The sequence below is a fragment of the Hippopotamus amphibius genome, chromosome 2 (assembly GCF_030028045.1).
Source record: "Hippopotamus amphibius kiboko isolate mHipAmp2 chromosome 2, mHipAmp2.hap2, whole genome shotgun sequence".
Taxonomy (NCBI): domain Eukaryota; kingdom Metazoa; phylum Chordata; class Mammalia; order Artiodactyla; family Hippopotamidae; genus Hippopotamus; species Hippopotamus amphibius.
This window is the reverse complement of record NC_080187.1, coordinates 49624812-49652226: the sequence shown is the minus strand read 5'-3', so window position 1 is coordinate 49652226 and position 27415 is coordinate 49624812. Positions and strand designations below refer to the sequence as shown.

At 37.6% G+C, this 27415-nt stretch overlaps 2 protein-coding genes across 15 annotated transcripts in view; one reads left to right on the top strand and one right to left on the bottom strand.

Moving 5' to 3' along the window:
• Positions 1–27415, bottom strand: part of TRPM3 (transient receptor potential cation channel subfamily M member 3) — an 827818-nt gene that overhangs the window by 473310 nt on the left and 327093 nt on the right. The window lies entirely within an intron of this gene.
• LOC130844758 (zinc finger protein OZF-like) lies at positions 19981–22093 on the top strand. The gene has a single exon (XM_057720889.1). It carries the CDS (start codon positions 20069–20071, stop codon positions 20945–20947), a length of 879 nt encoding a protein of 292 aa, XP_057576872.1. The 5' UTR covers positions 19981–20068; the 3' UTR covers positions 20948–22093.

The window sequence follows — 27415 nt, the reverse complement described above, 5'->3', positions numbered from 1 at the left end:
CAGATATATTTATCTTTCTTCTACTCCTTCAAGAAACATCACAGAGATCTCAGTGCCAGGAAAGCAAGAAAGAAGGAGGCAAGAAGAAAGAGTAGAAAGCATGATTCTGATTTTTTTTTTTTTGGCATTTGATCTCTTGATTAGGTAGGATTAATATCTTTCTTAATACAGAGAATGGACTGGAGAACTCGAGGTTTGGGAGGGGGCAGGGGGTGAAGGGGAAGCTGAGACGAAGCGAGAGAGTAGCACAGACATATATATACTACCAACTGTAAAACAGATAGTCAGTGGGAAGTTGTATAACAAAGGGAGTCCAACTCGAGATTGGAAGATGCCTTAGAGGACTGGGGTGGGGAGGGTGGGGGGGACTCGAGGTGGGGGGGGGGGAGTCAAGAAAGGGAGGGAATACAGGGATATGTGTATAAAAACAGATGATTGAACTTGGTGTACCCCCCCAAAAATAATAAATAAATAAAATTAAAAATAATTAATTAATTAATTTATTTATTTATTTATTGGCTGTGTTGGGTCTTCATTGCTGCGCATGGGCTTTCTTTAGTTGCAGTGAGCAGGGCTACCCTTCACTGTGGTGCGCAGGCTTCTCATTGCAGTGGCCTCTCTTGTTGTGGAGCACGGGCTCTAGGCACACGGGCTTCAGTAATTGCAGCACGTGGGCTCAATAGTTGTGGCTCATGCACTCTAGAGTGCAGGCTCAGTAGTTGTGGTACACGGGCTTAGTTGCTCCGCGGCATGTGGGATCTTCCCGGGCCAGGGCTTGAACCCCTGTCCCCTGCACTGGCAGGCGGATTCTTAACCACTGTGCCACCAGGGAAGCCCTAATATTTTAAAAAAGTAGTAATCTTAGGATTTTTGGCCCAGAACTGAAAGACATAACTTCAGAGAGGAACTAATTGAAACTAATGTCACAAAACATATGCCCATCTGACTTGATACAGAAAAACCCAAACATTTCAGATCTAGTTTCCAGTAGTTTATGGAAAACCTTCATTGATGACATGTCTACATTGTTTGAGATTTCTCTATGTGATGTTACAGTTTGTAAGTATCAGGGCCACATTTTTGTTTTCAGGGTCATCTTCAGTTAATTTTCTTTTAAGTTCAGGTAGTTAAACCTATCATCATTTCTACAAAGCATTTTGTCTTATATTTTGCCTATTTCTCTTCCCCCTAGAGCATGTCTGTCCATCCATCGCTTCAATATCTAATACTTATTGAAAAGTTACTATGTGCCAGACTCCCTTCTGAAGCACTGAATGTATATGAACTCATTTAATCCTTACAATAACCCTAGGAGTAGGTATCATTATTACCCCCATTCTACAGATGAGAAAAATGAATGACAGACGAATTCAGTTGTTTGCCTGAGAGCACACAGCTCTTGAGTGGCTGAGTCAAGATCTGGTCCCGGGCATTCCTACTCCAGGGCTCATAAAGTTATACTGTCTCTTCAAGGATTCATAATAGTTTACAAAAAAATAAAACAATACACAGTATAATGCATAGAAACGAGAAAAAATAAAACTATGAACAGAAGACTAAATAGGGAAATTGAAATAATAAGGATGAGAATGAAAGAGTGGAGGGAAGGTGAGACTTAGTCAAAAATGTAGGCTTAATGCAAGATCCTGTATTTGAGCCAAAACTGCACCCCTGAACTTCTTGTAGATCGAGACAAATATATGACATGGTTAAATATATGACATGGTTCTCACTATACAGTAAAAGGAAAATTACAGTTTTCAAAAAGAAACATGCTGTATCTTACTATATCCTCAGCTCTGCATTTAATTTCCCAGCTCTGAGCTTGAGAAAGTACAGAGGTCTCATTAGTGATTAGCCTCTGACATTATCTAATTACTTTAATTTTGCTGTCCAGAGATGTTGCTTCATCTAATACCCATGTTCCAATATACCCATTTATATTTCCTTGAATTCTATTTTAAAGCAACATGTAATGTGTTTCCTTATTCCAATTCACCAATCGTCAATGAACAATAAACCAACTTACTTTGGAAAATCTTATTTCTTGTATCACATAATATTAAAGTACAGAGCTTTGCTTTTCAAACTGGCAGCTCGCATATGGCAGGGACTCCATGATACACAAATTTAATATATTTAATTTTTAAAAACCCAGAAAAAAAATATTGCTGAGATAATCATGAAAAAGGAATGCTGAATTTTACAGTGACACAAAGGCATTTATGATTATCTTGGTTTTATTTCCCTACGTAGCTATTAAAAAGTTGGAAAGTCACTAACCTAAGGGGAAAAATACGCTTCTAGCATACAAAACTATTCTAATTTAAACTTTCTTTGCTGAATCATTTTTCTTCTATGTAAAGAGTACATCTTTTGATTCTATTAATTTGGAGCTTTTAAATAATAATAAATAAGTTTAAGAACTACAAAATGCTTTTTTTTCCCTAACAGGCTAGCAGCACCATGATTACTGTTAACACTATAATTCAACAGCCTGCAATTAATTCTATTTTAGTAACTACCAGAAGAGGCAAGGTATATATAGTTAGCTCTTACTTGTTACTGTCCAAATAGTGTAGAATATTTTCCTGCTTACGGGGCAAGCAGTCTGTGTAACTGTTTCTTGCAGCATTTTAAACTCTGATTAGTATGTGAATAAGCCAGCTATTAGGGAGAGGATTTTCTGGTATAGATATTTATTAACTCCTGGTAATATAATATTTATCTTATGTTTTAAAGTAGATAAGAATATGACTTTTGGTCACTTCACCATTAGAATTGGAGGAGTTGAGTGTTTTAATATTTCTCGGCCGTTACGTCACTGCTAAACATTGGCAGCAGGCTCTGCCATCAGATTACCTGTTCTGCTTCCCCTCCTTAGCAAGTTGCTTTCCAGCCTATCCCTTAGTTGCTTCATATCTAAAATGCTGTTAATAAATGTTTCTACCTCACAGGGTTATTGTAAGGATTAAAAGAGACGACGCTTGTGACTAGCACAGTCATAGTAAAATGGTACATAGCAGATTCTCAATAATTATTATTGTTGTCATTTTTACTAAAAAAGTAGGGACCTGTCAAGTTCTAGGATTGAATTCAGGAGCACATCATTATGGTTATTTAAGGATAATCATTGCCTGGAAAAGGCCAACTTGAAATGACCCTAATTAAAGCAGGAAAAAACATTTCATTATAAATAATGAGGGTGAAGTTTGAATGGAACTTTACCCAGGAAAAATGACAATAAAATTTTGACAAATTTGATAAATCCATAAAAATTATGAAAATAACACGTTATATGTCAGAAAACTAAGTTATAATTGCACCCACCATGTATTGATTTTTAGAATTAGGCTATTGCGAAGAGGGAATTTATAAGTTTATAACTTTATGCTAGCTCTGTTTCTGTAAAATCTGCTTGCTGTGCCATGATAAGAACAAGATGACCTAACAATCAACTGTAACCTTAAGATGTCCTGATAAGTATGAAATGTCCTGCTCCTGCAAGTTTCTGTTTGGAAACCACTCCCCTTGTGTGTAACCCATAGCAACTGCCACGCTCTGTAACTGCCTGTAACCTATAGTAATTGTGTAACCAATCAGTTTGTGCCAATTATAGCTATATGCCTTAACCTATATAAGGAAAAGATTCCCCTGAAACAGGCCCAGAATTTTGGAGCATTAGCTCGTCTGGGTCCACCGGCTCAATAAACCTGAGTTCTCCAAACCTCTGAGTGTGGTGCTTGGTCTCTGGTGGGATCGGTTTTCTGCAACTATTGTTTCTGGGATCTGTTTTCTGCAACAACTGTTTCTAAGAACAATGGCTCTACTGTAATTGTTCTTGTTTTCTGGTTTTTTTGTTTTTGTTTTTGGTGAATGGGAACGTAGCTAACTTTCCTAACAAAGTTACATGATACTCTGTAGCACCGTAATTAAGATAGCCAGTTTGGCAAAAATGTCTATCAATATTTGCTGAGGTCTCTCTCAATATTTTGATGTTTGAATAATTCACTTCTGAAGAACCTATCCTGTCTTCTTCAGATTTCTTTTCTACCTCACTTCTTGATTCAGTTGACTCAATCTGATCATCATTTGTTTACGGCTCTGCACAAGATTCAAGCCATTCACCAACATTGCCTTCAAAGAAATTCTTCATATTAAAAGATTTCCAATGCACTTTAAACCCAGTTTGCAGTGCATTTTGTTCAGTGTTTAAATAGACAAGATGTCAAGTGAAGATGGTGGTTTGAATGGGGGCTAATTTTATAAGTGGTCAGTTCATGTGTGAATATTTGTATATGTTCAACTTGCTCCCCTATGCAAACTTAATTCCCTTAGAGATTTGGATAATAAATGCTCAGAAAGCAAACACCCGCTCTCCCATACTACATGATAGACAATTTAAATATACATCTGTTTTATTCTTTAAAATCTATAAAACTTCCACACTGTAAGTCAACCTCATAAAGCCATCTAAAGAGTGTCTTGTGGGTCATAAATAAACTGTAAATAATACCTAAGCCATTTACTTAAATTTTGAAAAGAAGCAAATATTAAAATATTTTTTTTTCTGCTTTAAGGAAAATTGTAACTCTTCTGGCATAAATTTTATAACAAGATGTCTCAGAACAGAAATACTGTACACTATTTTTAATTGTGATGTTCATGTCAATGAAGAGTCTTCAGAGGTTATATTAACTAGCAAGACAATAAGCCGTCCCTATAAATGAAAACCAAACAGGGCAGAGATGGAAATCACTGGCACAACATTAGCCTCAATCCTTCATTTTGGTTTTTGTTTTACTGTTTAATTGATATATCACTTATATACAACTAAGTGCCAACTGTACACTTATGTTAAAAAAACTATGGAAAATGAAAAATGATTGGAATGTAGGGCAGTGGAGGAAAGACACATATAGTGGTGTTCTGGCTTCTAACTATTCAGGATTGCTGCTGGTTCCACTTTCAGGACCCTTGCAAGCAAAGAGTTTAACTGCTGTCAGCTTGAAATCAGCCATGGGAGAGTATTTACACCATGAAATTAGCAAACACTACCAATCATGGATTCTGTTTTCTTTCTAGAGCTGGTTGTTAAACATTCATTAGCACATCACTAAATCTTATAATAAAAACAATGGACTAATTTGCTACTGGATCAAGCAGACATTCTGAGGAAGAGGAGAAAAGCTTTTATCTGCTCTCAGGTTCCTGGAGTGGGTGGGGAGTTCCCTGCATCAACCACCAGCTGGGAAAGGGAGAGTTGCTCCACTCATGGCAAAAGCCTCTGGGAGTCACTGAAGATCATAGCTTTGCTGCTCTTAGAGTTCTCCACCCTTTAGTATGATGAACAAAATACTCCCTCTCATCTCAAAAATTTCTGACAGTACTAGCATCTTTTCTTAAACCAGAAATCCAGGAGGAGAGGGGAGCCAAGCTGGGAGAGGAGAAACACTGGAGAGAGGTTACTGTTCCCTCTTTGACCTCATGCAAATCTAGACAAGGTTCTCCATACTTTCACTGTTGAGAATCGCCTGGGTACCTTTAAAAGATAGCAATGCTTGAGTCCCATCCTGGAACCAGGGAATCACATCCAAGAATGGAACTCAGGCATTAGGTGCAGTGTGATTGAGAATCACTTAGCACAAACTTCTTATAGTGTTTGGAAATACTTATCACAATTTTTAAGTGCATGTATCTTTTGAACCAGTAACTCTGCCTCTAGGAAATCACACATATAAGTGCCTATGTGGGCAAAAACATAGCCATGAGGTTTTTACAGTATTGTCTGTAATTGCAAACATCTAGAAACCATCCTGTTTAGATGATTTGTTACATAAATTAAGAAACACCTTTGAAATGGAAATATATGTAGATGTTAAAAAGTGAGCACGTCTATATGTGCTGATATGTAACTGTCTCCTAGATACAATTTACATGTAAAAAAAGCTAGACAGAATAATATGTAAAGTATCTTCTCATGTGTATAAACACACACTGTTGTTTATATATAGCAAATTTCCAGATACAGAAGGAATTTTTAACAGAAATTGCCTCTTAGGATGGAGACTATGGAATTAATTATTGGTGATGAGATAATATTTTTCATTGCATGCTTTCTTGTACTTTTTAAAAATTTTGCCATAAGTTGTATTACTTCTTCAACTAATAATTTTTAAAAACAGAAATCACCATAATTAAAAGAGTTTAAAAGTATTAGACTTACATGCATATATGTAGGTATAACATTTTGTTAAATAAAAGTTTGAAATGTTAAGATTACCAATAAGCTCTTCCCCTCATCATCTTGCTCCTTTAAATATATGCTGAGAGGATTTCTGCTGGCAGGGCCTAATGGAGGAGCCTGTTATAAAAGTTCATCTACGAGCCTAGAATTTCAGCTAAAATATTTTCCAATAGCATTTCAAATTATAGCATAATAAATCCAGGAGGAAATTCGGAGTAAACACAGAAGCCAGTACAAAGCAAATAGGTGGCAGAACTATCACCCTTTTGTCCTGGCACCCGGCGAAGCCACTACCAAAGGTCAAGATCCACTTGGCCACTGAGTCTGGGTCAGCTTCAGAACCCTCAAGGTACGCATTGCCAGTTGAGTAGAATGAAAACCAGTGTTTCTACATCAGGCCTCACAGTGTACCCTCACATCCACCTTGAACTCTTGGGAAGGCAGAGAGGAGAACCCTCTGTGCTGGCCTGGCTAGGGCTCTGTCTGTATAACCCAAATATCTTAAATGGGAGGAAATGTTTTACTGTGTCCATCAGAGTTGGTGATGGGTTCATGGGTGTTGTGTAGCGGTTTAATAGTGTAGACAAAGAATGTTGCCTGCCATTCCGGTAAACAACCAATGTTGCCTGCCATCAGCTGCCCACAGCAGTGAGCCCTGAGGGGAATTCAGGATGGAGAAAAACAGGATTCCGGCCCTAGACAGTTAAGATGCAAATCAAAGGAATAATTTCAGTGAGCCCAGATACTTGCATCTTCCCAAACATAGAAAAGCACTAAAATCATTAACTTGAAATGTCTGCTTTTTCGTGTGAATTAGCAGTAATCTTTTGATGTTCAACTGTATGTTCTTTTTTCCACCAAAAATGCTTATATATCTTGGCTTATCCCATACCTCTTTGGAACAGTCCCTCAGAGCTATCTGAAAGGCTGATTCTCCAGGCTATAGTCCTCAGCAAAGTATCCAAATAAAATATAACTTTCAACTTCTAAGGTTTTTTTTTTCAGTCAACAGTATGATTTCAAATCCAGTTGTTTCTATGAAAAAAATGAAGTTGTTTTTAAGAGTAAAGTTGTTTTGGTCTAAAAATGAAGTTGTTTTCGTAAGTTGTTTTGATATAAAAGCGAAGTTGTGTGTTGGGACGTTGTCAGCCACATGTGTGGTTGCTGACGAGCACTCAGTAGCTCAGCTGCTGGGGGCACCGCCAGGGCTTATCAATAAGAACATACATAGAAGCATGGCAATGGGACATTTAGACTATAAATACTCGGAGTTCCTAAGGACCATCTGAGACTGTTCCATCTGGGCAAGGCGGCTCTTTGCTGTTACTGGTCTAATAGCTCTGGGAGGACCTTGGGGCATTAGCTCCTGCCTGGGTAAAGTCCACTCTTTTACCAGCAGTAGTGAAAGCCGTGCAGTGGCCCCATGAAGGAGACCATCTCACCAACACTAGCACTGTCACTCCGCAGCAACAGGCTCCAACAGCAGGGGACTTTCGTTTTCGCCAGCAGCTGGACATCAGCTGATGCTTTATTAGGCTGCCTCTCCAGAGTACTAACTCATCTAAAGGTACACCTCAACTAAATTTGGACTTTATTTTTGTCATCGCCCCTTGCCTAGAACAATAGTGTAATTAATTTATCATCGGTTTAGAGTAGGTTACTTCTTTATTGGCTTATTAAGAGACATTTCCTGTATGCTGTTAGCTTGTGAAATTATAATTTGTACAATGAATCTTTGTTAAATAAAATATTGGCAAAACAATCTCAGTCTCTGAGATTCTGTTTTCCCTGAAATAAAACATTGGCTAACACCTGAATAATGCACAAGATGCAAAAAGAATGTGCTCTCTGGGGAAGGAAAAGTTTATCTGTATTGTCTGTGGACACTGACAAGCTGGGGTTTGGAATGAAGGAATGACTGAGAGGGCAGCACTCTGAACTGTTCCTTCAGATTTGTTTCTGTCTCAAAATACTTGTGCCAGATTTCGAGGGAAAGGTATGCTGTAATAAAGACCATGCCAAATGAAAACTGTATCTCTGGAGGAGTGTGACCTTGGGTAAGTCAAGGCACCTTCCCAGGCCTCACTCTTCTCTTTGGTAAAGTGACTGCTGCGAAGGGATGATTTTGAAAGTCCCTTTCAGTCTGCACATTCAGGACTGTACCATTTGGCAGTAAGCTGGGAAGTAAATGGTTCTTTATTAAAAATGCATGCAAGTCTTCCCAATGGAGTGTAGTGCTTGGTTATGCAAATTTCAACCACCTGCTCCCTTTCCAGCTTGCTTAATAGTCAACAACGTTTCTCAGTGAGTCCAGTGCACATGAAGGCTCTGGCATCATAAAGCGGTACAGGTCCTCTTTCAGTTGGGTTGCAAAGGCTTGTCCATCCTGAAATGGACTTTCCACAGTGCCCTCATTACCCCCAGTGGTCCTCTGGTCACCTTGCGAGAGAGTTCATAAAGACAGAGAGGAGGTGCTTTGCCCTCTAAGATTTTCAGGCTAGTCATTGGAATGAGACAACAATAACCATCTCAAAAGATGCTATCACCCTAACAGTGGCAGGAGCAAGAGACAGCTTAGATGGGCTTCAGCCATATTCTCCATCAGCTCTGACCCCTAAGTCAAACCAAATAAATACATAGAAAGAGCCAGCTTCATGGGTCCGGTCTGCAACCAGTGCTCTAATAGGGGGCCTGCCCTTGGGGGTTAACTCTGAAGCTGCCTTGGAATTCTTAGTACTTTTATTTTGAATTTGTATTCTATGTGGCCTGATGAGACAATGAAGGATGCGCTGAGCCTTTAGAGCCTAGGCTCAACCACAGTCCCATCTCCCACTGCCTCCTTAGGGTGGATAATTGGTCATCCCTAACCACAACCTCGCCCCGCTGCCCCTTCCAGCTCAGCCCTCAGCAAGTACAGGACATTTCCTCTACCATCACCCTTTTGCACATGAAGCTAAACTGGTCTTTATCAAAACAAACTTTACTCTGCCTTTAAGGGTATCAAGAGGAACAGTGCCTATAATGCATTAACAAATTACCTGGAAAGACAAGATATAATGTCCCAAAGAATGGTAATTAATAGTGAACAAGTGATGCAATCCACAGAAGTATATAGCTAAGAAGGTTGTGCCTGGATTCCACTCCTGCCTCATCTCTCACAGGCTGCATGCCTCTAGACAAGCTGACCTCTGTATTTCATGTTTTCGTCTTCAAACATAGGATAATTAGAATAACTTCTCTAGTAATTGTTGAAAGGATTAAATGCTTAGAACAGTACTCAGCACATAAAAGTGCTTCACCAGTGTTAAATATAAGGGTTCAAATAAGGGAAGTTTTTGAGGGACTCAGGGTAGTCAGGGAAAGATTCGTAAGGTACCAAGACAAAAGTCCTTTATTGAAAATTTGTATGACATTGCTAAGGACGAACTGTGAGCTTAACATAAGAATTTTCGTTAAGAACAATCTTTGGTAGAATATCTAGATGAAAATGCCTTATGTCATTGTCATTTGAAACATGTGCGTGTGCACACACACACGGGGGCACTTAGAAATAAGAGACTTAGTTCAACTCTGTAAGCTATTTCTGAAATGATTACCAACGGTTTTTCTAAACTCATAGAGTCTTGATTTGGTATCAAGCAGTTCTAAAAGTGTAAACATCTGTCTTACATTCTGGCTCTGTCCATAGCTATGCTGCCACACTGACTTACTGGAGTTATAATTTGGGATGATTCTGAATAACAGCCACATCTGCCCTCCCACCAATCTTAATTTTTCTGCTAGCAGAAACTTATGTTTCTGCACCCATGTAACATCATCAATGGATGTTTTAAAATAAATCCTATTGGAAAGAATGCAGAAGAATTGCATCTATCTGGCTATGAACGTTTTACATGTAACAGTCAGTATTCCTGAAATACCAATTTAGTTAACTGTGTGTTAATAGTTGTATACTCTCAACTAGTCCCAATGCCTACCGCAAGGATCATAGAAATGCATCGAATATGCTAAGGGAAATCCCCTTGGTGTTTACTGATGATCATTTGGTTGCTCTGGATTTATGAGCACTCGCTCCTAACAGTATATACACAGACTGCCAAATAGCTGACGTCGAAAATAAAAGTTAGAAAACCATTCAAATGATGCCAATTTTCCTGACTCTGATGGAATGTTACCTTATTAATAAGGCTGTACAATTTTAGAGTTCTGTCATGTCTTCTCATGTAATACCTACCAACACAAGGAGCAAAGAGAGGATGACCATAAGGTAGGTGAGAGCCATGTTCTAATTACATTCCAGGTGATTAAAGAGAATCTATGTTTGGTTTCAAGACACAAATCTCAGCATTAAATGATAGTTCACAAGATGCCTTAACTTCTCAGAACTTCCCTTTTATCCTGTGTATAAAGAACAAAGTGAACTAGATACTGTATAAAATGCCTCCCAGCTCTAATGGTCTATGATTCTTAGCAGATTATGTGATCTTACATGGCCTGATACCCTGTCAAACCAAGGAAGAAGGAACAGGTTGTTATTGGAATTAAAATGATCTGTATCAGGGAAAAGAAATCAAAGGTTAATAATGTAACCATTGAGAGTGGGTTTACCAAGAACAGTATCTATGGGGTATTAAAGGCAAGAAGAGTCATATAAAAACACAGTAAGGTACTAAATTTTACTTCTGTTGTAAGAGATTTGGGGATAGCAGGAACGAATTGAAAAGGCAGGAACAGGACAGATATCTTAGAAGACGATATGAAAAAATTCTTTACATGGAGATTTCATATGGAGATGTCTAGCTTGTCCTCAATAGGGAAATCTTTCAAATATCTCTATGTATGCAGCTTTCATTTAGATGATATGACAGGTAATGCATTTCAAAGAATTCTCCTTTACCTCCTTTATGTAAAGGAGGTATGAGTCTTAATTCCAAGTAAATTCCTTGGAATACACATGGATTGAAGTGGCTGAGTGATTGTGTGAGACAGAAATAATTTCCTAAAATTATAATCAATGTCATTCATTGTTATCACTTATTGAGTGCCAACCAAGGATCAGGAACCATACTGGATGATTTACATACATCATCTCATCTAATACTTACAGGATTGCAGGGGGTGATTAATATCTTAAACATTCAGAATGGTAAGCAACCTGCGCAAGGTCATAGGGCTGGTAGATAGGAGATTTAAACCCAAGCCTTACTGATTCAAAGCCCATGCTCTTCCCCATCCTCCATCCTGCATCTCTCTGAATCTTACTGGGTGAGCCAATCTTAAGGGCTACATATTCTGAAGTTGTAAACGTTACAATGCTCTGACTGCACACTGAAATTTTTTCAGTGTACAGGAATGTATATATTAAAAAAAATGTGGCCCTGTTTTTAATGACTACTGTTTTACATACTATGTGTTGTTTTTGGAATCAGTAGATCTACACATTGAAGGGCATGTATGTATAAGTGTGTGTATGTATATATATGTATGTGTGTGTGTGTGTATATTCAACCAACTTTCTTTCTAAGTGGTGGTACAACATATTAAAACCAATCAATTGCCAGGTAGAGGATATTCAAACAATACTTTAGAAAAATTATCTTAGTAGTGGAATCTTGAAGTTGAATGAAGGGGACCCAGCCTGTGGGGGAGAGAGTGATTCTATAGAGGAAGGAGATTTTTGAGAGAGGGGAAGAAAATGAGCCAGTATTTGACTGAGGACTTACAATGTGCCAATTGTTGTGCTAGGTGCTTCCCGAATATCTCCTTTGTTTCTCATGGGTGAGAAACAGGCTGACTGACTGTAGAGTAGATATTTTTGAATGGATAGTCATATGTAGTATACAATAATTTTAACAATATTTATAAAATAAAAACTGCTCTAAGAATCTATGATTATACATGGCATCACACAGGCAATCAATAATGAATTAGAAATAACATGAAGGGATCTTGGCCACAAATGAGCAAATGTTCTGTCACCTACTTCTTAGTTTCAGAAAAGAAGAGATTCATTCTAATTTTTTCCTCCTCTTCTCAGCAACCTTAAAAATGAGCAGTAAGTCTGAATTATCATAATGGACCACTGACACAAATTCATGACTCAGAGTTTGGTGCTCCTTACCAATCAGTTGAGGTCCTTTTCTCTACCCCAGACTGAGAAACTAAATTAGAGAGGTCAAAATGACAAAGATCTAGAAGTCGTTATGCATATCCTGTCATGATAAATGGGAGTTTCAGGCTCATAGAGAGTAAGACCTTCTTCTTCCAATTGGCCTGATGCAGTATAATACCTCATTGCAGAGCAACTTTTCTATGTGAATTAGCCTTCCTCTCCCCTTACAGAAACTGAAAATGGTGGCCCAAGGAAAGAATCCAGGAGACCACTTTGAGAGTACTCATAGGAAGAGAGTTCTCATAGGATATGTCATGAGTATCTTTTACAGTAATGCCAATTTAATATTCCAGGCAGGGCCAGAACTAGATTAACGTGAGAGAGGTACCATTTCATGCACTTTCACAGCCCTAAGAATGAGTGCCTCCTTTAAATTTACACCGTACGCATCTCACATGCTTTGCCCCACTCCCAGCACTTTATCTAAGAAGAGGAAAGTAATGCCTGAGCATTTCATTTACTTACAAAATTACCAAGTATCCCCCTACTTATAAATTTACTGGCCACTGACTCTGATGTCTCTGATTCTTGAAAACTTTTAAACATCATGGCTTGTCTCTTCTTTTCCTTAAACACTTCCATTTTCTCCCTGCTACCTGGGAAATTAAAGCAAGATCCTCACCTCTCACCAAGAACTTATGACCCAAATCTGACTTTCCAGTCTTCTCTGACACCCCTTCTCCACTTCTATATCCCATTTGTGCCAAAGAATAGCTTTTAACCTTGCTGCTTCCAGCCTTTTAACTAAGACATTTCTTCCTCCTGGAAGTTTCCTTCTTCATACTGCTTATACTGTACCATGTTTATACCATGCACTTCAAAGCTTGATTCAAATGCCCTTTCCTCTGAAAGGCCTTTTCAGATCCCACCCATAGCAATTAATTTTGTCCTTCTTTGTTCTACCCCTCTCCCTGTTCACAACATTGAGAGAGCATGTATCTCAGGGCTCCTTTATAAAAAAATATTCTTTGCAGTTATATCTGTTCTGTGAATACTGTTTAGATTCCTGGAGGGAAGAGTCCATTTTATTTGTCTCTGTACTCCCACAGAATCCAACAGTGAATTGTACATGGTGGGCCCTCAATGTATTTGCACTTCACTGCATGACTGGGTACATTCTTTAGTAAAATAAATGTACATGGCTTAATAAGCTTTGGGGGCGAGCAAGCAAGCAAGTGCAAGCTCATTTCCTTCTTTTAATCAGAAAAGTAGATGTTAAACATAGGTTATTGCACGTTTAGGCCAATTCTACTGGGTATAAAGACCAGGAAAACACTTATAACTAATAAATGACTTGAGGGTGAGTACATGGAGTAATTATATTTTGAAAATTACAAACTGCATAAATACAAAACAAGTAAGTATTGGAAGCTCAAATATTTGAAAAGCTCAAAAAATGCAGACATGATGTTCCTTTTTTTTAAAATTGAAGTAACACTGGTTTATAAGAGTATATAAGTTCCATGTGTACAACATTATATTTCAACTTCTATATATACTACAGTGTGTTCACCACCAAAGGTTTAGTTTTCATCCATCACCATAGGGTTGACTCTCTTTACCCATTTCACTTTTTTTCACTGCCTTGCTTTCCCTTTGGCAACCACTACTCTATTCTCTGTATCTATGTATTTGTTTTTGTTTTATTTATTGTATTTATGTTTATTATGCTCCACATGTGAGTGAAATCATATGGTATTTGTCTTTCTCCACTTACTTCACTTAGCGTAATACCCTCAAGGTCCATCCGAGTTGCCACAAATGGCAAGATTTCATCTTCTTTCCATTATGTATATATATGTATGCATACCACATCTCATTTAGGACATGATGTTGTTTGGATTTAAATGTTGCCAGAAAGAAATCTCATCTATGGGAGTCCATAACCCTTTACTGTTATTCATTCTTTAATCAAGTGGTTACTATGTGTCTCCATTGTGCTTGAGACTGGACTAGTTGCTAGAAATACAAATAAGTCCAAAACATGTTCTTCAGTGAGCTCTTACCAACAATAAGATACAGTTACACCTATCAGGTTACAGTGACTCTATAGTCAATTGTGGAAGTAGCTTGAGACAACTGTTGGTAGAGAGAAACATTTATGAACCCGTATTATGCAGAAGACAGAACGTTTGGATATAGCTGAAAGGAGAAAATGGATTTCAGGATAGAAGCTGTTCAAACAGATTCTGACTGAGTGGGACCTTCAGAAAGCAAAGGAGGAACTTCATCCTATGAAGTGAGAACAGAAATATATGGAGTTCTGAAAGGGTTCGATATACCCCCAAATCTATTATATTTTAAATATTGACATAAAATATCTTTGGAAGGCAACACAATATATAATCTAATTATAGCCTATTATACAAACTAAACTGTATCTATATGGTTATCAAAATATATCAACAATGTTTCTCTCTTGTTCTAGACTCAAGCTAACTACCACTACTTAATTTTAGAAAGTCCAAAATTTTCTGTGCTAACCAAAAGCCAACTGACATTTCTAGGTATAAGCGGCAGAATTTCCAAGGCATAATGCGGTTTCCTCATTCTCGCCTAGCCCAAGGTAACATAATTAGTATGCGGATGTTGGCAAGGCATACATTTCCACAACACAACTCCACATAATTTTCCTCTCTTTGAAAGATTCTTCATGCTCTTTTGATTTTGGAACTCACTCCATTCAAACTTGTTATTTGCACTTGTACATGGAGACCAGATGATAAGATTCGTAAGTAGAGAGGTGGAAAGAAAGTGGGAAGAAGGTGTAATGGAAACTTGAGGGGGAAGGAGACAGCTGCTGATATATTGTTCTCCTCTTTCTCTAGTTCCTCCTTTCTGAAAAATAATCCTGGCATTATCTCAGCTGTCTTCCAGGGTAAAAGACAACCTCAAATATCTAGCCAAGTTTATAAATCATTGTAAATGTGTATATGTGTGTGTATAATATATATATACACAAAATATATATACACATTGTATATACACATGTATACATATGTAATGTATGTATGTGTGGTTATATATATGTTATATATACAAACATTTGTTTATATGTATATATAGTTTCTATATAATTATAAAATGAACTGATTTTTGAAGAAGGGTTTTATAACTCTAAACATGCTATGTAAGGATATAGCATACATGCAAGAATACACATATACAATGCATATTTTTCTTAATATAGTATTTATAGCTCCATATAACTTGTATAGATCATCTACTTAGGGATAGATAGAAGTAACAGACTCTATGTCTATATTATCTGTATCTTCCTTTATATGACCTGAAAGTATTTCAGTCTAGCTATAGACATCTAAATACTTAAGAGCCAGAAATTAATTTATGATTTTTTCTTTTTTTTTGGTCAGAAGCATAAAGTCATGTTTCAACAACGATGTGAAAGAAATAAAAAATAAGCATAAAATTATCATAGAATCTTAGACTGAAATGGGATCTTGGAAGTCATTTAATGTGTCTTCCACTTAATGCAGGAATTAATCCCCATAATCACTGTCTTCAGCACTCTGTTGAAGATGACCAGGAACAGGAGCTCATGTCTCATCAGCCATACCATTTCAGGATGTGTCCTGAGCATCTGCTGTGTGTAAGGCCAAATGGGGCACTCTGAAAAGTTTCATGGATGAAGCTGGCAAATCACTTGTCCTCAAAGAACTTAAGGCTAAAACCGGAGATAAGATCTCTACATTAATGAAGCACAGCACAAGGTCCTAAGGCAAGTGCCTTAGGGCTCTGGGAGTTATTGGAAGGAGATACCTCACCTGATGCCAGCGGTGAAGGCAATCAAGCAAGGTCTTATGGAATAAATGGCACTTTAAGCTTTCAAGGATGGGCTGTGTTTAGACATGTAAAGAGAACGGAGAAGCACTGTAGACAGAAGTAACAATATGCCAGAGGGTAACTGCTAAGAAGTATCCTCAACCTGTCTTCCTGAAACATCCAACAACCATTCTATGCAGGGTAAGTATAATTCCATATCTACAAGCCAGTTCTCACTGGTTCACAGAATGGTACGAACTGAATGTATGTCCCCAAAATTCATATGTTAAAACCCTAAACCCAATGTGATAGTATTGGAAATGGGGCCTCTGGGAAGTAATTAAGTTGTGAGGGTGAAGCCATCGTGATGGGATTAGTGCCCTTATAGAAAGAGACGTGAGACAACTTGCTTCCTCTCTCTCTGTTCTCTACCATGTGAGGACACAGAGAAAGGACAGACATCTGGGAATGAGGAAGAGGACCTTCACCAGAACTCTGATGGCACTCTGACCTCAAACTTCTAGCCTTTAGAACTGTGAGAAATAAACATTTGTTATTTAAGTCACCTAGTCTATGGTAATTTGTTACAAAAGCCTGAACTAAGACAGAGGCGAAGTCATCATGTCCCTTTTGCTAGTTTTGAACCTTCTCATCTGCCAATCTCCAGAATCGTCACCATCTGGGCCACCTTCTACACCATGCCCTCGTGTTTAGGAAGGTCTCTAAAAAACACTTCCCAGGCTGTTACACTGCTCCTCCTATTTGCTCTGACCAGCACAAAAAGCAGGTTTTTCTTGCTATGGGTTGTTTTCATTTCTGTTAATGGAAGAGGGTGCAGGCACAGGGGTTTAGTTACTGTCTCTCACACTGCACCAAATTTTAAGGCTGGCTTCACTACTCACTCACTCTGTCATCTTAGACAAGTTATTTAACTTCTCCAAGCCTCAGCATCTTCATTTGTAAAATAAGCATACCTACCTACTTCATGGGATTACTGAAAAGATTAAGTGTGGATTAAAAGTATTTTGCATAACACCAGGCATGTAGTAAGTACCTACACATAAGGTACTGTTAGTAGTACTGTCATGTGCAGTGATTTTAAAAGCTACATTAAAACTTTCAGATTCTTGATTTATATCTATAGTAGGATTTTTTTTAACTCCCCTTCACCCCTTTCTTTTTAACAAGTCATAAAAATTTACTGTCACTTTTTACATTCTAAATTAATTTTTGTTTAACGGCTGCCAACCGTAACTTTTGGCTCTGGTTTGATAAGGAACACCTTGAAATATCAAAACTTAAAAATGCTATGCTTGATTCCCTTGCAGACAGGATATATCATTCTTTAGCACATCGGCAGCTTTTATTACAAAACTTGCGTTGGTTTTGTAGTGAAGAATAGATAAAGAAAGTCAATTTTCTCTTCTTGGCCTGTGTGATTGACATCTATTGTTCCTCTTCCCACAATTCCTTTCACCCCGCTTCTGGTAACAAACTCAAACTTCTGAGGAACCGCCCCTCTCCCAGTCTCAGTCACTATTCTTCAGCTGGAGAATCTATCCCAGTTCAGGGTTGGAGCGTGCAATGTAGGTCTAAGTCAGTCAGAGCATCAAACTCCCCTTGTAACAATGGATGGTTTGGATTTGCCATAGGATCTGATCAGAGCCTTTGAAACAGAGTAAGTCCAGAATTGTTGCTGCTATCTTGGGCCACAAGAGAATGGAAACTATCCAGAGTAAGCATAATAAAAGATGGAACAAGGGAAACCAAATACTAGCAACACTGTCTACTTGAAGCCAAATAGCTCCTGGGATTTTCAGTTACAGGACCCAAAAAATTTACTTTGTGCTTTAAATTGGTTGGGATTGAATTTTCTGTCATTTTCAGCTCACAAAGAGCCACAGCTGATACAAATGAAATCACTCGTTATATGTACTGCTAAAGAAAATCAAGGATATAAACCCTAGAGAAGGCCAGTTTCCAAGCATCTTCTAGTACTGGAAAGCCCATGCAAAGAGGGAGGCTATTGTGAATAGCAAGGATGTATCTGAAGGACAAATGGTTTTGTATGGATGACCCAAGTTTAAAATACCATAAGAACCTTGATTTACAGCTATCCAAGGACAAGCATATATTATTTGTATCTCTGTACATCTAAACCTCTGTATCTGTACCACTTAATTATCAATCACATCTATCACATCGGTTTAGTATTTTTCATTCTGACAGATGGTAAATCTCTTTTAGAGACCATGTCTTACTTATTTGCAAAATTTGACATAGGTAGTCAATAAATGCTAAAATAAATTATCACATCACACAAATATGAAAAAATTCCCTGGATAAACTGATTGTTTTTTGCAAACAGGAATCTGTTGGTTAGGCCTTATTCATCTATATGGACAGAAAGAAAGGCAGGGCTGCCAATGGCTCTGAAACTAGAGCACCCCTTTAGCCAAGGGCACCATTAACATAGATTCATTGCTTTGGGAATGGTGCCCTCTGGAGTTGTGCAGTGAAGCAACCTGAGTAAGCTTTTTAAATTACAGAAAATGAAACACACTGATTATCTATCTTCATGATAAACATAGGAGATAATGGATTTATTGAAATTTAAATGTGATTTCTCACAAATGTGTTCCACTAATGAAAATAAGACTTCTTCACTAACCAAGTGCAGAGTTTTTTGCTTTCCCTGAATATTTTATAAATTATAAAATATACTCAAGTTGAAATTTCGGGATCTGATTAGGAAAGTATCCACAGATAATGTTAGTATATTTCTTAATACTGTAACACTGACTTAAGGATAACACAGGCAAAATAAGTTAAGTATTCTACTTTTTTCTGACCTGATTCTAAATTTCTGAATCTTTAAGACCAATACAGGAGGAGTGCACAGGCACAGCACACAGAGTGGACATTTTGGTCTTTGTCCACGGGTCAGTCCGGCCCATGGGTCCACATGGCGCAAAAATAGGAGCAGGTTATAAGCTGACCAGGCTGTATGTGATCCTCTGTTGAAGCAAGAAGACGAACTCTGGATGGTGGAGAAAGAAGTGGAAAGGAAATTTGTCCAGAAGAAGCCTGAGAAGATGATGAGCAGATAGAGAGGCAACAAGACTTGGGAGGCAAGTTGCATCCAGCTCCAATAAAGTACAGACTGAGGAAAAAAAGCAGTGAATATAAGAAAATTGGAAAAATACTTCCTATGATCTCAAACCTTGTATCTTTTAAGGCAACATCTTTTTCAACTTAACCTAGAAAGAGTTTGAAACGCAATTTAGACTTAGTTGTGTAGGAAAGCATCATCAATTTAATTAATTTGGAAATCCTGCCACAGCTTACTCCTTATGGTAATAACCCCCTTTAGGTGTAAATAAGTGTGGAAATGCCTTCATTTAAAAAATTTTGAACCCCATATGCTATCAGAGCATTCATACTGAGAGAAAACCTATGAATTTACTGAATGTGGGAAAACTTTCACTCCCATGCTGCACTTCATTAACTGTAGAAGTCAGCCTTGAGAGAAACCCTGTGCTCCTAAAGAATATTGAAAAGCCTTTAGCTAGATGACAGATTTCATTGAGTACAAGAAAATTCATACTGGAGAGAAACCAGTGAATGTAACAAAACTTCATTGAGCATTAGAAAATTTAGAGTTGAAGAGAAAGCTTTGAATGTACTGAGTATGATAAAGTTTTCTCTTGAACCTTATCTCTTACTCTGCATTTGAAAGGTCATACACAGAGAAGCCCTGCGAATGTAAGAAATGTGGAAATACCTTCAACCAAAAGTAAATTCTCATTCATCAGAAAATTCATACTGGAGAGAAATCTTGTGAATGTGGGAAAGTTTCCATTCAGATGTCACACCTCAGTCAGCAGAGAATTTGTAGTGGGGAGAACCCCTTTGCCTGTAAGGTATGTGGGAAAGTCTTCAGCCACAAATCAACTCTCACTGAGCATGAGCATTTTCATAATAGAGAGAAACCTTTTGAATGTAATGAATGTGGAAAAGCATTCAGCCAAAAGCAGTATGTCATTAAACATCAGAACACCCATACTGGAGAGAAGCTTTTTGAATGTAATGAATGTGGAAAGTCTTTCAACCAGAAGGAAAACCTTCTTACCCATCAGAAAATTCACACTGGAGAGAAACATTTTGAGTGTAAGGATTGTGGGAAAGCTTTCATTCAGAAGTCAAACCTCATCAGACACCAGAGAACTCACACAGGAGAGAAGCCCTTTGTATGTAAGGAGTGTGGGAAAACCTTCAGTGGCAAATCAAACCTTACTGAGCATGAGAAAATTCATATTGGAGAAAAACCCTTTAAGTGTAGTGAATGTGGAACAGCCTTTGGTCAGAAGAAGTACCTCATAAAACATCAGAATATTCACACTGGAGAGAAACCTTATGAATGTGATGAATGTGGAAAAGCCTTCTCTCAGCGAACGTCACTTATTGTACATGTGAGAATTCATTCAGGTGATAAACCTTATGAATGCAACGTATGTGGGAAAGCCTTCTCTCAAAGTTCATCTCTTACGGTGCATGTGAGAAGCCATACAGGTGAGAAACCGTATGGTTGTAATGAGTGTGGGAAAGCTTTCTCTCAATTCTCAACCCTTGCTCTACATTTAAGAATACATACAGGTAAGAAGCCTTATCAATGTAGTGAATGTGGGAAAGCTTTCAGCCAGAAGTCACACCACATTAGACACCAGAAAATTCATACTCATTAAAAACCTGTGGTCATCAGGACTTCCCCGGTGGTCCAGTGGTTAAGACTCTGTATTTCCACTGCAGAGGGCGCAGGTACAATCTGGTTGGGGAACTAAGATCCTATATGCCACAGGGCATGGCCAAAACAAAACAACAATGAAACCTGTGGATATCATGAAAGGTGTTCATCAGGAATTTACACCTCATAACATATCAGAAATAATCATTCTGAAGGAAAGCATCACAAATGAGAGAAACAAAAGCTAAAAACTTAAAGGACATCTGAGAATTCATCATGAAGAGAAAGACATTTGTATGACAAAAGTCCTTTCTGTCCAATAAAAAAACATACAGCAAAGGTAATGCTGAAACTTTCACTGCATTTCCACTAAAATTGGGAATGGAAAACATGTTTATTACCTTGCTGTCTGCATGGATCTGGAGATTTTCACCAATGTAATAAAAGTTGTAAGTATTAGGAAGAGACTTTTATGGTATTGATTTAGCAGAACAGAAGAGATTCTGGAAACACCTATGCATTTATTAGAATTTATAATACAGAAATTGCATCAGGAGATGAGAAGATAATGGGACTATTTAAAAGATGATTTGGAGGTAATTTGTTCTCCAGGGGAAAAAAGATAATGAACTATACACAAAGGTAAGATCCAAGGGGATTAGATTAAAAACAGGAATATGAAAAAGCTGTATACTAAAATGGTTATGACTTTGGGAGTTGGGAAACATTCCTTATAGCAAATTGAAAAATACCTAACAATTCTACTCTGAGTTTGTATGCTCGGGAAATATGTATCAGGCTGTTTACTGTAGCATGATTGTAGTAGTCATAAATTGGAAACAACTTAAATGCCCATCAGGAACAAAATGGAAAATACGTATGATGGAATACTGTATAGCTGTAAAATGTAATAAATGAGATCTATATGTATTACAGAGAAAGATCTCAAAAATCATGTTGGGGGGAAAGATAAAATTGCAGAATGACAGATAATACGATGACATTTTGTAAATTTGAATTAAAACTTCCCTCACAAAATTTCAGTGCTATATATATTGGTAATGGATACATATATGTATGTATGTTTTTTAAATGTTTTTGAAATGGATTGGAAGGATACAGACCAAACTCTTGATAGTGGTTGCCTGTGAAGAGTGAAGGGAAGGGAATACGTGTTGGGGAGGGGGGGATTGGTTAGAGGGGACTTCAGTTTTATATATAAACATCCATTTCTCTTTAAAAAAAGACTACAAGAAATATATTGAAATATTGGTTAATTCTGGATTGTGGTATATGGATAGCTTGTCTTATATTTTGTACTTTTCTGTATTTTTAAATTTTCTCAAAATTAGTAAGAACGGGGGTGAGGATGGGAACACTGTACTTATAGAAATCATGTTCTAATGGATTCATTCCCAATCAACTACTAAACTTTTTATAGAAAATATTTCTAAAATTTTATCAATGAGTGGATGGACTTGCTCTCTAGGTAGTATGAAATTATCTATTTTATTAAAATTAAAAATGACAGCATAAAAAAAAAAAGACCAATACAGCAGCATTTATTTGAACTGACAAAATCAATGTCCTCAGCTGCTTGAATGTTATTATAATGTATCTTTTATATTAAACATTATGATACATTTAATACAAACATTAATTTATTTAAAAATATTTAGTTGCCTCCATTTGCCAAGCACTGTACTAGGTGCTAGGGATGCAAGAAGGGGAAAAAAAGACAAGCTTCCTATTCTTGTATAAGCCACCTCTGACAGACATTTAAGATTGGAAAATTTAAACTTCTTCCAGTCCTGCATATTCTCATTTTATTAGCTTGACTGCTTCTCTATTTCTCTTCCATTTCTAAGTGCTATGCTTTATTTTTTTAGAGAATCCATATTATTTCATGGAAGAGACAGAAGAGCAAAGCAAGAGGAACATATAAGGAGGAAATCAGTTAGTAGTTAACATCACAGACCAAGTTCAAACCCCAGCTACAATTTCCTACCATGTCCTAGCAGTGTAACATCTAATGCTCTAAGCTGTGCGCAGAAAGGGTGATCTTTTGTCACAGGTCCGTTGGGAAAATGAAAGAGATAAGTGTATGAAAGGTAGTAAGGATCATGCCTGTCACATAATAATTTTTCTGTGGTACATTAGACATTGCTGTCAAGGCACATTCTAAAAATCAAACTTTACCTGTGGTTTAATTATATTTATTGTTAAAGAAAAAAAATCCATCCTCATAAAGAAGATGTGATACATATATACAATGGAATGCTACTCAGCCATAAAAAGGAATGAAATAATGCCATTTGCAGCAATATGGATGAAGCTAGAGATTATAGTAAGTGAAGTAAGACAGAAAGAAAAAGGCAAATACCACATATCGCTTATATGTAGAACCTAAAATATGACACAAATGAACTTATCTATGAAACAGAAACTGACTCACAGGCATAGAGAACAGACATGTTGTTTCCAGGGGGGAAGGGAGGTGGGGAAGGGATGCAGTGGGAGGTTGGGGTTAGTAGATGTAAACTATTATATATAGAATGAATAAACAACAAGGTCCTACTGTATAGCATAGGGAAATATATTCAGCATCCAGTGATAAGCCATAATGGAAAAGAATATAAAAAAGAATGTGTGTGTGTGTGTGTGTGTATGTATGTTTTTATATATATATATATATATATATATATCTGAATCACTTTGCTGTACACCAGAAATTAACACAACACTGTAAATCAATTATACTTCAATTAAAAAAGAAAATAATCCATCCTTAGACTAGATCATAGACCTTCAACTCAGTAATATAACATTGATCTCAATGGACATAGGGTTTACCTGACTATAGGGAGGACCAGGAAAAGGACAGCCATAAAGCTCTCCAGTTATATCTACATATAAGTGATATATGGTATTTGCCTTTCTCTCTCCAGTTTCGGAAGTACACACAGCTCCAGGAAGGTCCTAAGTCCCCTTAGCACACTGCATCCAAAAAAACTACTTCATATTCAGAAGAGGAACCATATTATCCCCACAGATGAGTATCTACAAAACGGACTGTAATCCAAGCCCTGGGAAATGCCTTGGCTTTTATCTGGAGTAGGGCTCAAAGGACATATTACTTTTTCCTTTTTTGCTTCTTGGATTGAGTTTCTGATAACAGTTGGCTGTTAAAATTTATGTGAACAAAAACTCTCCTGTTTTCACTAACAAAAGATTTGCTTATTAAATGAACACAGAAGCGGTCAAACTGACTCCATCATCACATATAAGAGATAGAACCATTTTCCAGATTTCCTTCTTTTTCTTCTCTTTGAAAGAACATGGAATTGGAGGGGGATGTGATGTGGAGCATGAAGGGAGAACCCTTTATTTATGCTCTTGGACTGTTTCTTTTATAAGCTTTTAACCACAAATTAAAACAGACAAAAGACAAAAGTAACTCTTCCAATGCAGGAGAATAAGAATTGTTTATTCTCTGCTAATAGTTATGAGGCTATTTCCATTTCTCACTTAGATACCTGCCAGTGATACAGAGTGCACACTTGAGATTTTCATCAGCATAACTTCTCAAAGAATTTCAATTCTCCTCTTCCATTATCAGATAGATCAGTCATAAAAATCAAAGTGGGCCTATGGTTTTCTTTTCTGGAGACCACCATGGCTTTATCCAGTTAAGAGTTAAACAAAGGCATTTATTCACTTCCCAAGATCAGCTTTCTTGATTCTGGAGGACCAAATCTGATTTTAAGTCAAGTTAATGTTTCAAGAATAAGTTCATTTACTCCAATCTAAAAATGGATCAGCGGTTAGAAAAAAATGTTAATTCCAAATAACATTATAAATGCTATGCTTCTATCACAATCAAAACATCAGAGTGTGGTGGCCTCTTACTGCAACTGATTTTTATATATAGTTGCTTTTCTCTTTCGCCACTAAAAATCGCTGGAACTACTCCGCTAGGATCTAAAGGAAGACAATAATCATATCCATCGTGAAATTTCTAACTGAAAATCATAGCATAATCTCAGGCAGGAAACTGAGAAAAAGCAAAGACTACGTACTATTATACATTGCTTCTGGGTGCTATGGAACTCTTCCAGAGGTTGAGAATGAGAATGGGACCCAGTGGATGAGAAGCTTGCAGGATCCCCCAGTGCTTGTTGGAACCCCATCCTTTGTGTGCACACATACCCAATTAAATAAAATGGAGAAGGAAATACAGGAACCTACAATGGCACTGGCAGAATTCATTTACCTGGAGCGCTGCAACCATTATCTATAAACGAACAGCGCTTCGTAATTAAACAGTAACTTTCAAATCAGCTGGTAGTCAACTTAATTTATGTTTCCGCAGTTTCTGTGAGTGAACTCTCTGGAACTATTTGAGAGGAAATACAAATTTAGAATTCAGATATAATCAGACTTTGTCTCTAGAAGAGTTGCTGGAATAATCTGTTTAGTTATACCATTGCAGTCTCTTCATGGATCACATATATTGTTTTTTCTCAAAATAGCTGGTGCTTCAAAGGAGGAGATGGGAGTCGGGGGTGACGGGTGGGGACAAATTCTTGTGACCTATTTGGCAAGAGCCCAGGTAATATTTTCAATTTCCGTGTCCTTCCTGACTCTGGCAGCTTTTATGGTTTGTTGTCAAAAAGACTCCAAGCATGGATTTGCTTTACGTTTGTTTGTTCTTTTTAATAAAAGGGCTCCAAGCTCATTTAAAAATTTGAAAAACCCAGAAAATATAAAAGAAAATATAAATTGTCTTTAATTCTGTCATTTAGTAATATTATGAACACTTTCAGATATACATACATATACATCTGGCCAACATCTTTTGTACTTATGTGCACATACATACACAAATGTATACATAGTGTAAATGAGGGTATGTTTAATTTACGTCTGTATGGTATTTGTTTACACTTAATGTTGTGAACACAAAATAAATAAATAAATAAATATACTTCTTAGTTTCTTGTTTCCAAACTTTTCTGAGCTTAAAACATACCACAGAGGACTTTCTGACTCTTCTAACGCTGTATTCTCCTTATTCTCAGTGCCACCAGAGTTTCTCCTAGAACCAAACATACACCCATAGGGAAATCAACTTTCCCATTATTCAAGGTTATGCACCTCTGCATTTTAGGGCCTAAAAAGACACAGAGGTCAAAGTGCCCAGTGGTGCCATATATAAAAGAAATGATTATCCCAACCTAACAGGTGACAAAATAGCCAGCTATGGCTTTAAAAGACATTACCAACAGATAAAATACTTCTAGCTTCATCCAAACCAACAGATGTTGGGGCCAAGGAATACTCTGGACATACCAGAAACCACCAAATATCACAGATGGCATGAAGTTAGAGATGAAGGGGCATATAATTAAATTGGTCCAGGAAGGGAAAGAGGCAGAGAAGATAGCTCCTCAAACCATCCAGGATTCTCATGAGCTTTCTTCTATAAAGAGGAAGAAAAGAAAATGCAAAAATTCACCCAATACCAGCATGGCTTCTCGGATGCATGCTGAGGCCATGAGTGTTTCACTGTATGACAACCGCTCTGTAGTCAACACTGGAATGTCTGTAATATGTCTACTTATCTCCTATTAGCCCCTTTAATAGGGCCATGGAGCATGCAGATGTCCTCACTCTACTAACAAAATCCCAAACCAAAAAGTAATGAAAAAAATAAAAGCAACAACTAAAACAGTGGGGCAGAAATCAACAGTTCTCAGTAAACCTAGTGGCACCTCAACATTAACTGAGTTAGTGTGTAGGAGTTAGGGAAGTCTGTTTTCACATCATCAGTCAGCTAGAAATCGTTAAAGAGATAAAGGAGCAGATATATGTGGGGAAACAAACCAAGCAGGCTGCCTGGTTGTTCATTCTGGTGTTTTCTGGTTTAGCGCAACCACTTTCACACATATTCAGCTCACTCACACTTTTCATAATGCTAGTAGGTAATGGGCATATGCAGTGGTGAATACTTCCCTGTCACTCAAACTTTGTTACACAGATTCTTATGGCAAGTGATCTTGGGAACATCACTTAGACTCTCTGGACCATAGGTTAAAGGATAATATTGAACCAGATCACTGGGGTTACATTCTTCTCAGCTCTAGAATTCTACATAATCCCTATTCCCCTGACCATACTCGCCTGGAAGTTGTAAATGTATGATATGATTTAGCACAGCTTTCTGTCTCTAACCTCCACCAGAGGATTTCTAATCCTCCTCAAGTCTTGTCCAAAGGTATCTCGGACTCCTCTGGAGATTTCAGTGGCCAGTGAAATCTACGAAAGCATCTCGCAGTCTCACCACCTCCAGACCCACCATTCAGGAAGTGATATCCATGCCTCCCTAGGCATCCCTACTTCCTTTTCTGCCAGAGCTGTCAGAGTGGTACTGCTGCGGGTACCAGGCTGGGCTGCTTGGGTGAGGAGG